This window comes from Sinocyclocheilus grahami, unplaced genomic scaffold (assembly GCF_001515645.1).
Source record: "Sinocyclocheilus grahami isolate Dianchi unplaced genomic scaffold, SAMN03320097.WGS_v1.1 scaffold57.1, whole genome shotgun sequence".
NCBI lineage: Eukaryota > Metazoa > Chordata > Actinopteri > Cypriniformes > Cyprinidae > Sinocyclocheilus > Sinocyclocheilus grahami.
In genome coordinates, this window is record NW_015505236.1 from 2,463,929 (window position 1) to 2,475,981 (window position 12,053).

Below are 12,053 nucleotides of genomic sequence, written 5' to 3' on the forward strand. Positions count from 1 at the left end.
ATATTAAGTAAAGATCATGTTCCATGCAGATATTTTGTAAATTTCCTACTGTAAATATATCCAAACTTATTTTTTGATTAGTGATATGCATCATTTGGACAACTTTAAAGGTAATTTTCTCAATATTTCAATTTTTTTGCACCCTCAGATTCCAGATTTTCAAATAGTTGTATCTCAGCCAAATATTGTCCTATCCTAACAAACCACACACCAATGGAAGGCTTATTCAGCTTTCAGATGATGTAAAAATCTCTGTCAAAAAATGACCCTTATGACCAGTTTTGTGGAGCATAGGTCTATCGAGTTTCTCCTCAATTACAGCGTTCATTCGCACTGATGGGTGCTCAAGAAGAATTTAACAAGACAAAATTAAGCGAAGTGGCCATACATTATTGTAATATGCAGGACAAACATTAGGCTACTATTTTAGAAATAATCCCCTCCATATTTATAAGAAATTTTCCAAGAAAAAAACTGAGGCCTAGTCCTGCTAGGCAGATGTAATTTGGCAATTCGGAGGAGTTGTGCCCCATCTAGTGGATAAAAATATACAAACAATATAGTTATTTCTGTGGCGTAACATTTCACAAAATAAATGCAAACAGTTCGAGAAGAACGTGTTAGGCTTCAGTGTCTTTAGAATGTGAATTATGGACTCTGTAACTGGTTAATGCTTGAGAATAATGTAATGTCTGAGAGTGTCTATCTGTTTATGCAAGTAAAAGCTTGTAAATGTCATGAAATACAGTACATCTACCTTTACAGACGTGCAGTCATTCCCACCCCTTTAGCTGTCACACTGGTTGCGGCTCAAATCTAGTAAACTATACAGCGTTTGGGCATCAGAGAAGAATCCGGGTGCTGACTAGATAGGCTGCTGGTGAGGTTTTGAAACACAGCCAGTAAAAGCACCGCTGCTACAGCAGCATTCATCTGACTCGCTGAGCTCCGGGCGAACCATCTGACATCGCAGGATTATTCTCTCTGAAAGACAGCAATCAGCCATTTTAGCCTTGCGCGCATATCCATGCCAAAAGAACAAAGCTTCCATGAGGTACAAAGGCAAAAGACCGAGAGTTGTAGACAATAATAAAAAAAAACTGCTCTTTTATTTACGCGAGTTGCCTGTTTTCGAGCTGAATTCTAGCACGTGCCACATGTGACGATTGTAGGAATGTGGAGCATGGGATCACAGCAGCTCTTCACCTACAGGTGAGGGTTTTATTGTATTTATACATTAAATTTTTGTGGTCTTAATTTAGACCTGTGATCATTACTGTTTTTTTTTTTTTTACTATTTCATGTTTACATCGAAATTGATGCAATCTTGTCATGTGGGAAATGTATCACTGACCTAATCCTTGTGACTGGTTTACTGATGAAGTAATATTATTTGTATGATTATGATGATCATATCTGTGCTGTAGAATTTTGGCTTGACGTCTGATATTGATTGTTTATTGGAGGAGCTCCAATTTTGATATTCATCATATAAAATACATTTGTATCAAGTTTATAGTGACAGAGAAAAGCAGAAGTTACAAGTCATGAATCAGAGGAGATTGGAAAGTATATAAAAAAGTTACTTTAGTGTAATATTACTTCTACCTATAGTACTCACTGTTAAAATAATGTATTTAATTACAAATAAATATACAATATATTATATTAGAGCCTGAATCATGTGCTGAGCAGGAATGAGTTCTTCATAAACTTTTGCATCATACATTTCAGGAATATTATAACAATTGCTAGCTACATAGTAGAAACAGTCATTATGTTAATAATTTAATTGTTAGACATTGTTTGAGACGCAGTCATAGAGATTGTATTTTTACATAGCACTAACATGTTTGCAGATGTGGACTGTGGTTTGATTTACTTGGCTCTTAAAATATGTTGAAGAACCGCTCATCCCTCCTTGAAAATGCTTGTGTTACTGTAAAACCCCCCTTTTTAGACTTCAGTTGAACACTATAATAAATTAGTGTTTGGGAGGGTTATTATTTCAGTCTATAAATCATACTATTATTTTTTATTTTTCAAAAAAATGTTTTGGTATTTTTGGCTTAAAATCCTTTTGCTAGTACTGAGACATGTGAATCCAGACAGTTGCTTGAGCCATTATGTACTACTTAATCATTACCTGAACATTAATATACACCTCATATATTATATGCATATAATCTCAGCTGCTTATTTTCTAATCAAATGCAAATTGACATTATGCAAGGCCCTAATGATCAGAGACTGCTCAGTGTTAAATCTCCTTTACGCTGCTCTCTTATTTTAACAGTGCATCTACTTTAAGTTGCCATGGCATCGTTAATCAGAACATTTTCTTCTACGGTGATGATACTTTTTCCATTTGTTAATTTGCTGTACTCAGCTTTCAAAAAGTAAAAGAGAAAGAAACAGTCCAATATTTACCCAGCTTTGTGCAAAATGAAAAAAAAAAAAAAATTCACAGCTAAAGATATCCATGAGTCACCATATTTTGCTGCATGGTAACAAGCTGTCATAGCAACTGTAGCACAGATTCTGGAACGAATAACCATGTTATTTGGACTGAGATGGTGAATTATATTCGATAATCCCCATGGAAATGCACTGGCCACGGTAACCGTGTTAATAGATTAGGAAGAATACGCTAGGAATTCTACAGCATAGAGTTGTAGCCAAAGCTAGTGTTGTGGAAATGAAAACAAAGACTGTATCGACCCAGCGGCCTCTTAATGGCTCTGCTGTAATGCCAGATATGATGTTTCTTGCTCCTCAGCTCGGAATCGTCTTGGGAGATGACAGATGGATGCATAGGGAGGATCGAAGCTTGCCAGCCAACGTTGTAAACTCACCATGGACCAGGGCTTCAGTTTCAGCACACTGGTGAGTGGCGTTGTGGGAGGGGGAGGAGGGTGGTGGGGGACAGCTGATATTACTCGGAGGTGGGTCGCAAAGACAGAATGGCTTCCTCTGACTCACTCCCATTAGTATTCCCATTGCAGCTGCTCTGTCATTCAGATCCCTCCATCCTGGAGTGGGCGAGAGGGAAGGAACGGATGCAGCCCCCTTCACACTTCGCTTCCCCTCTTTGCGAATGCGTGATCAAACATAGACTTCTTATTCTGACCACCCAGAATCCTGTTCTCCAACAATCGTGCAGAGATTTTAATGTGGCTTCACACCAACACTTGCAGATTTTTGTGCCCGTACCGTTCAAAAGTCAAGCAAGCTGTCATGTCCAACAAGTGTAACAGCTCGGCAGTCCCTCGTTGGAGTCCATCAATGTCCTGCTGCATGTTGATAAGACGCCCACTCTTTTCAGTGACCCTAAAACAGAGGCTCTGTTTAGTCATTAGTATGAGAGCTGGAAGTGAACTCAGCGTGGGTGCTGCTGGGTATTCCGGTTTGCTCAAGCTGGGTGATGAACAGAGCTTATGTTGTGTTTATCGGAGGCCTGTGATGTCTTTGGGACCAAATGTTCTGTGCCACTGGTGTATGGGGACCGATCCTAGTTCAGTTTGCCTATCTAGAGCAATTTTATTTGGCAAAGCTACAATGTAGCTTATCAGATTGACACCTGTCAGAAATCTAGAAAAATTTCAGCACACAAAAATAGGCTAGATAAGGATAAATATTTAGAATCCAGTCCAAAATAACATCGCTGTATGTCTTTATCAGCAATAGTATTTCGTAGCTGATAAAACTCTTGCACGTTATGTCACCATGGTTTACAAAGGCTTCCTTGTATGCCACTGCTCTGTATTCTCATGGTTTTTGTTGTCCTCTCCGTTTGCAGAAGAAGTTAGCGGCCGAGCCAGATCACACTGACATTACTCTGCCAGCAGTCGAACGTGTGCGGGCCCTCAGCAAAATGGGCTATAACATTGAAATAAATGAAGACATCGCCCCGAGACGCTACTTCCGCTCTGGCGTAGAGATGGAGAGCATGGCAGCTGTTTATCTAGAGGAGGGCAGTCTGGAGAATGCCTTTGTCCTCTACAACAAGTTCATCACGTATGTTTTATTATTTATTTTATTTAACATCAGTACTGGTCCTACAGTATTTAGGGTCACAGGGATGCTGGAGACTATCCCAGCATCTTGGCCCATATTTGTTTTGTCTTCAGAGCTGTCATAAAATGTATTTTCTAATCCATGGCAATCAGTCCTCAACTTTATTTTCCTATATCACTCTTGTGCAGTTTATTTGTTGAGAAACTCCCCAATCACAGGGACTATCAGCAGTGTAACGTCCCTGAGAAGCAAGTGATAATGAAGGTAAGCCCCTGGCATGTTACTCATAGAAACTGATGGAGCCCTGTGGCGCTCAGCCCACTGTAAATCTGATTAGCATCATGCTCAATTACCTTGTCTAGAGGACTTGTCAGGCTCCCAGCTGCTCACATGGTGGGTTTGCCTTGTGTGGGCACATGTTCTTCTTTCATTTCAGCATAGTGACCTGAAACCAGTGCCGATCTTAGACTTCTGGAGGCCCTATGCAAAACTGTGGGGTATGAGTGGTTCTGAAAGAATGAATGAAACGCATTTGTCCGTGTTTCACTCCGTCTTGAATCGCGCTCGCGAAAAGCGCTTGGAAAAACAGTGTCTCTTCCGCGGCTGGGTACGCTTTCAACCCGTTTTGTTTGTCTCGAGCAAGACTGTACAACATACACATTACATGATTTGACTGATTTTTATGTAGAAAGGGCTACAGCGCACTGCATTGAAAGAAATGATCGTTCATGTTTTCGTAACTGCTGACCAAATTCAAAAACTAAACTAGAATTAAATCATCTTTGAGAGCAAGGGGGCCCCCTGGTGTTTCGGGATCGGCTCTGCATGAAAAGGTTCTTCCTATTCACCTGATGTATCAATCATTGTTTAATAGACACATTAAAACTAAAAAAATGTTTTTTTTTCTTGTAATGGATGTTTTAATGCATTTTGTGCCTTGTTCTGTGGCAATGTATTTCGGGAAATTTTTTTTATGAATAAATAAAAAGTTAGTATGTGACATATCAAAGATTGTGTCCTTTTTTCAAGTCATTAACCATGATTTGCTAGTTGCTATTGGTAGTTGATGGCAAGTAGTATTGCTATAAAGGAATTCCTATTCTAGAGGTTTTTACTGAACCAACATCAATAGTGCAACATTTATTTTTTGCTAGTTTTGGAGGTAAAATAGTCTACATTTTGCTGAATATCTGTTAAGTTTCATTCACTAGCGTATACTGTAAAAACAGACAGTGGCTAAAAGCCACTTTTTAGTTCCTGGGGTCTTTAACCTAATGATCTTAATGTCTGCTGATGGTCCCTGAATGCAAAAAAAGATTAGTAATTGGTTTAAGTATCTCTATTCCGAGCTTTTAAAAAAAAATAATTTTGTCCCTGAAAGCTTTAGATTTATCTGGTACTGGCTGTCTGTAACACAACCCCTAATGTATGTCCCATTATCTGTTCATTATGTTCAGAAGTTGCAAGAAGTGGCCTTTCCACGAAAGGACCAATTGAAGAGACTTCTCCATGAGAAATACAGCAAAGAACACAGTGAATATCTGAAGAGTCAGGTACATTCGACAGAGTAATTCTCATTCACTGCTGATGAAATTACCTGTTAATCAAATATCAGATTCAGTTCATTATTGTGAATATTAGTCATGATGTGTGAATACTTTTGCAGACTCAAGCCATGGCTGTTGAGATGTGTAGTGAACGACTGCAGAAGATGTCTCTGTTGGAGGAAGAACGGCAACGTGTAGCACAGCTCAGGAAGATGCAAATCGAATCCGAGCAGTTCCGCTACTTCGAGGACCAACTGCGTAGACAAGAGCTGGCCAGTCGCAGGGATGAGGCTGTCCCCAAAGTGCCTGAACAAACCGACGGGTCCTGCTTATCCCAGACCCCGAGAAACCATGCGCGCCTTGACCCCAATCGTAACAAACCAGCAGCCACCTTAGCAGCTGTACAAAGTGAGTGCCCTCATCTAGCTCATATTTGCCTGTTAACAATTTTAGTGATTTATTACACCACTCTCTGATTATTCAGTTGTTTTTTTTATTTTAATTGTTAAACTGCATATTGCTAGGTATATATTCTTATATAATCAAATAATTCATGTTAATGTATTTACACTGCCATTTAAAAGTTTGGGGTAAAAGTTTTTTTTTTAATAATTTCTTACTCTCACCAAGGCAGCATTTATTTGATCAAAGTACACTAAAAACAGTAATGTTATCAAATATTATTGCAATTTGAAATGACTGGTTATGTTTTAAAATGTAATTTATTCCTGTGATTGCAAACCTTCACTTTCAGTCTTGACTCCAGTCTTCAGAAATTCATTCTAATAGGCTGATTTGGTGCTCAAAAAAATGTTGAACACAGCTGCTTAATACTTTTGTGGAAACTATGATACATTTTTTTCAGGACTCTTTGATGGATAGAAAGTTCAAAATAACAATGTATTTAAAGTCATTTGTTGTGTTGTATATGTAATCTTTGATCAATTCAATGCACCATGGCTGAATAAAAAGGGTTAGTTGCCCTAATAAGTGGGATAATGTACAGTCGTTATCGCAAAATAAACCACTTCAGAATGCTAGAAAGCTTCTAATGACCCTTATTTTGCATTAGTACCTGTCTCACTGTACATTATCTTTTACTTGTGTTATTAGCAGTACTACAGTATGTTCTTGTGTGCTTCTAGATCAGCGTGTCGAAGGCCTGAGGCGGGTTTTAATCCCTCGAGACCTGACTTACAGGTTCCTTCTGCTGGCTGACAGTAACACGGCGAGAGGAATTGAGACGTGTGGAGTTCTCTGTGGAAAACTGGTAAGGCCTCAGCTGGAGCATACATCCTCTTTGTGGGTGGATATTTCTTTTGGTCATGAATTTGCTGATTTTTCCTAATTCTTTCCTGGAGTGAGTGTAGAAATGGTTTGGGGAGTGTTAAAGATCAATTGTGCTTATTTTTTTGGCTAGTTATATGCTGCCTTTCTCATTCACTGTAAAACTAGGAGCTTCAGTGTTGCACAATCATTGTAAATATTAGGTGTGGATGTGGACTTCCTCATACTTTCACCACAAGTGAGACTATTCATGAGCATTACATAGAATTTCAGTGTCTTGTTCACCAACCACCTGCAATCCATCTTAATCTTGCAGAAATTGCCTTCCTCCCAGCGTTTTTCATCTCTGATTTGTCTGAGGTTGAGCGATTTTACCCTTTGTACACTTTCATCACTTGCTTGAACCGTCTGTCCCACAATCCTCTACGGCTGTTGTTTCCAATCTTTTTTCCAGGGGACCCCTAATTTAACATTCAAAAATTTTAATGATTTTAAATGTTACGTTTTTAATAATTGCAACAACAGTGGAAAATCTAAAATAACGACATTAACATTGATGGCCGGATTTTAAATTAGAAAAATAACGTTATCTAATTTTGACAAAAATGGTTTAAAAAAATTATAAATTTCAGACTTAAAACCATGTTAAAGAAAAGAGATGAGTCAAAATGCTGAATGATTATAGTTATTTTATCTGCTCTGTTAATAATTCTTGATACTTTATTATCCAAAATGTTTAGATTTTTTGAATGCACATTTGCTTATTTTCTATCAACCAGTAAAAATTGACCACAGTTTCAATTCATGTAATTTCCCTCTGTAAAACCTTCCCCTGCCTTCTTTCATATTTTCACACAAAACAAAACGCTGCATGCTGCACCTGCGTGAGAATGTTGCTAACTTTGGTAATGTTGGACAGCGATGAGTTTTTCAAATAGTTTAATAATAATTAAAATATGAAATGGAAATATTAACTGTTGGGTATTTTTTCTTCAATTTGTAACTGTTTCATCCCTATTACTAACCATCAAACTAGAGTGAGCTTGGCGACACTTTGTAAATATTTAGTGACCCCTAGCTGTTGCTCAGCTCCCATAAAGAATTAATTGGTCTTTAGGCCTGTCGCAATAATCAATATATCGACTTATCGCGCAATATATATACATGACCTCAATGATTTTTGGTGACGCAATATATCGCCCATTATATTTACTTAAAAATTATTGTCCCCGTGTTTTTTTACATTCCACTTGCGCCTGTGTCTTTTGCAGCTTCTCGTACATAACATGGTGTAGTCATGAAGTGCTAGTTCCAATTTAAAAAATGCTTCAACAAAAAAAAGTTTAATCTGCAGATATGTTCTTGTTTAGGGATCTGTGCCTTTGTGCATACGGACATCTGACAGCTAAGTAGTGATTGTTTTTTTCAGCAATAGTGTACACCCTTAATTTACAGAGAAAAGAAGGTCAGGGAAAAATCTGTAGATGGAAAAATCTCCATACAAGTTCTTTGTGCATTTTTTTTTTTTTGTACTTGTTACTTTGCACTTTTTGTTAGAAAATGTTTATTTACTATTTATTCAAGTTTTTTAAGGTATCTAATATTTTGATACTTAATTTCCATGATCAAAATATTCTTAAAAATTTAAGTTTGTTGTCATTTGGAAGTGTGTAGGCCTTCTTGCATTATTATGCTGTTACATTATGATTATATATACAGTGGCATCAAATGGTCTTTAAAATTACAATAATATCGCTTATCGCAAGTACTTCTGGGGCAATATATCGCATAACAAAAAGATGTTATCGTGACAGCCCTATTGGTCTTTTTGTTCGACTTGTGTCAGAGGATGCATAGTGTGATTGTGGGATGCATGTTGTGCATTAATAGACAACCTAAAATCTGTTTTGTTGTCCCCCAGACACACAATGAGTTTGTGCTGACCCATGTGATCGTCCCCAAGCAGTCCGCTGGCCCTGACTACTGTGACATGGAGAACGTGGAAGAGCTGTTCAGTTATCAGGACCATCATAACCTTCTGACCCTGGGCTGGATCCATGTGGGTGTCTCTCTTTTTCAGGCTGTCACGTATTTTCTTAAATTAGAGCTGTGGACCTCTTTTTTTCACACCTTTGGCAGGTGAAAAGCTTGCTGGTGACTAAGACCCACACAGAATATAAGCCTGCTGAAAGCGCCACAGATTTTGAGCAGCCATCGTTCACATCCCGTTCCCCTTGTGTTTTCATTTAGTAAATATTTTGGCTTGTGATAAGAGCGTACCCTCCGTACCCTCCAAAATAGGGTTTCGAGGAATCGTATAGTTGGTCTGTGATCAGTAAGGATCAGGGGTGTACGTTTCCCAAAAGCAACTAAAATGTTCTTCAAGTAATTTTGTGAAAAATGATCTAATCCATGACTCAAAATCCATAATATTATCCAAGCCGTGAGTTTTGTGATCCGTTGAACCCCTACACCAAAACCAGTAGACAAAATGCGAAAAAATTATGCCTGGTCATTTTTAAATGAAATCTTTCAAGTAGGCTAGTGGTTTATATACACTCAAATGTTTGGGATCAGTAAGATTTTTTTATTAAGAAATTATTTTATTCAGCAAAGTTGTAAGAAATGTATAATGTTACGAAACATTTCTGTTTAAAAAAAAAAGAAAGTATCGTTCTTTTGAACTGATGTTAATAAGACATGATTCTTTGGCAGCAAATCAATCTCTTCAATCATGTGACACTGAAGACTGGAGCAATGGCTGCTTAACACTGAGCTTTGTCACCACAGGAAAAATAAACATATACACTGTATTTATGATCAAATAAATGCAATCATGGTGAGAATTCTTCCAACTTTTAAACAACAGCATATAGAAATAGGCTACTTACATAAAGTGGCAGAACATGTACTTAAAAACTGATTCTGTACCCAACTGTATTAATTTATTATTTGAATAATCAAATATGATGGGGCATCAGTCTAAGGCTCACCATGGAAACTCTATTTTACAATTTACTGAACTTTTATTCTTAGTCTCCAGGTCACCTGGTGATCATTTTTCATGGTCAATTATTTCATGGCTACATGAGAACAAGGAGCTACTAAATGGTGTTAATTTGAATATTTTTGTAACGTTTTTGGCTCATAGACCCACCCGACACAGACGGCCTTCCTTTCCAGCGTGGATCTGCACACACACAGCTCTTATCAGCTCATGCTACCGGAGGCCATCGCTATTGTTTGCGCACCTAAACACAATGAGTGAGTATAACCCTTACAAAACTCCGTCCATTGTGTTCACACAACCTGAAGGCTTTTTTTTAATTTGCAGTCTCTAAAGTGCTACATCAAATGAATGCAGATTCATTTATTTTTTAACAATAGATGTTTGATTGTTTAACAATTGTTTATCATTTAAACATCCATGAATCTTTTCAGTATTTTGGTTGTTAAAAACATTGAATCAATGCAAATAAATTTAACGAATTACTCGCATTAGACTATGACTAAATTACACCATGCAAATATATATTATATTTGATCATTTGTCCAAATCAATTGTTTTTTTTTTTTTTACATGGATATATTTCTGAAATATAAAAAAGTAAAGAAATTAAAAGTACAGTATATAGAAACATATAGAAATGCTACACCTATGCATATATATATATATATATATATATATATATATATACACATTTTTTTTTATTATTATCATTCAGATCATTTAATATGTGTGTAATTTTGCTTCTTCAGCACGGGAGTGTTCCGACTCACCAGTGCTGGAATGGGAGAAGTGGCTGGATGCAGATTGAAAGGTTTTCACCCCCACTCTAAAGACCCTCCTCTGTTCACTGTAAGAACCCTTTGTTCTGTGAATATGAAAATCAACAGCTATATGTGCCTTCTGTTTCAAATGCTGATATCTAAACAGAAACACTTTTAGAGAAGTGAAACATTATTTTTTTCTATTTTCAGATTTGCAAGCACATTGTGGTGAAGGACTCAAAAACGACAGTTCTGGACCTCAGGTGACAGAGGGAGAGAAGAAATATTTCAGTATCAGCAAACCATTGAGAATATTTATATCGATCTTTACTTGAAGGCTTTTTTAAATTTATTTATTTTACAAAAAGGTACTGTGAAACGGAATCCCTCAGCTACACAGTTTGCTGTGAGCAGGTTTAGTGAAGTTATTGAGATGTTCCAATGGACCTTTTTCACATTTCCGGGCTTCTCAGCAGCGGAAGTCATCATAGTTGGGTTAACTTTAAGAGCAGTGAATGGGAGAGTACCACAAATATATTTTTTGCATTCTCAATTGCTCAAATAGCAAAAGAAAAACTCCACGATAGTGTTTTCATGACTGTCAATAAAAGGAAAAAAATGTTTTTTAAGGGTTGTCAGAAGAGAGAATGATGTCAAGTTTACCAATCCTCCCATAGACGCTGCATTAGAAACACCCTTGCATTAGCGTTGACTGTTTTTTAGTAATTTGATGCAAAGGTGATATAATACAAAGAATAGTGTTATAAATATACATAAATAAAAAAAATATATACAAATATGAAAAACTTTCGAGGATTTACGATGCTGATGACCGTCAAATGCATCATCACGGTCTTGTGAAAAGGGTCCATGGTGTTTTGTGTTTTGCTTTTTGTTCGTGGCCAGGTGTTTTAAAAAAATGTTGTGCTGTCTTTGTGAGGCTGCTACAATGGGAATTGATTTCAGGACATTTAAAAGGAAGTCGCGTGTGTGTGTGTGTGTGTGTGTGTGTGAGAGATTTGCCTTTTGATATCCAGTGATATCACTTGCAGTACTCATTCTAACACAATATACACTGAAAAAGTGAAATTTATTTTTAAACCTAACTGAATTTTCTAGTTTTGTGTATGCTGCCAGTACAAAACTAAAATGAATTGCTATGAGAGTAATTTCTAGGCCTTACTACGTATTACTATCATTTTTGTGGTTGAATGGTTGATAATTATACTTTGTATATACAGTCAGTTCAGATAATTTCAGGCTAAAGGATTTCTGTCTTTTCCAACTTCAGCCTAACGACGCAATATGAAGTTGGCCAGTGAGCTGACTCTTTTGATTTTTAACTTTAGCATTTTTTCCAGTGTTGATCTAATTACAAGGGAAGTGACTCTTGAAAAGTATAAACAAGATTGGGATCTCTTAGACCGCACC

General features: G+C 37.1%; 1 protein-coding gene across 1 annotated transcript; it reads left to right on the forward strand.

The window, feature by feature from the left end:
• The first annotated feature begins 799 nt into the window (after positions 1–799).
• On the forward strand, positions 800–11,112 carry LOC107584140 (AMSH-like protease). The gene is made up of 11 exons (XM_016270617.1): positions 800–1,212; positions 2,780–2,886; positions 3,800–4,017; positions 4,206–4,281; positions 5,475–5,570; positions 5,684–5,972; positions 6,710–6,834; positions 8,773–8,910; positions 10,003–10,115; positions 10,611–10,710; positions 10,833–11,112. Exons 2-11 carry the CDS (start codon positions 2,857–2,859, stop codon positions 10,887–10,889), a joined length of 1,242 nt encoding a protein of 413 aa, XP_016126103.1. The 5' UTR covers positions 800–1,212; positions 2,780–2,856; the 3' UTR covers positions 10,890–11,112.
• The last annotated feature ends 941 nt before the right edge of the window (positions 11,113–12,053 follow it).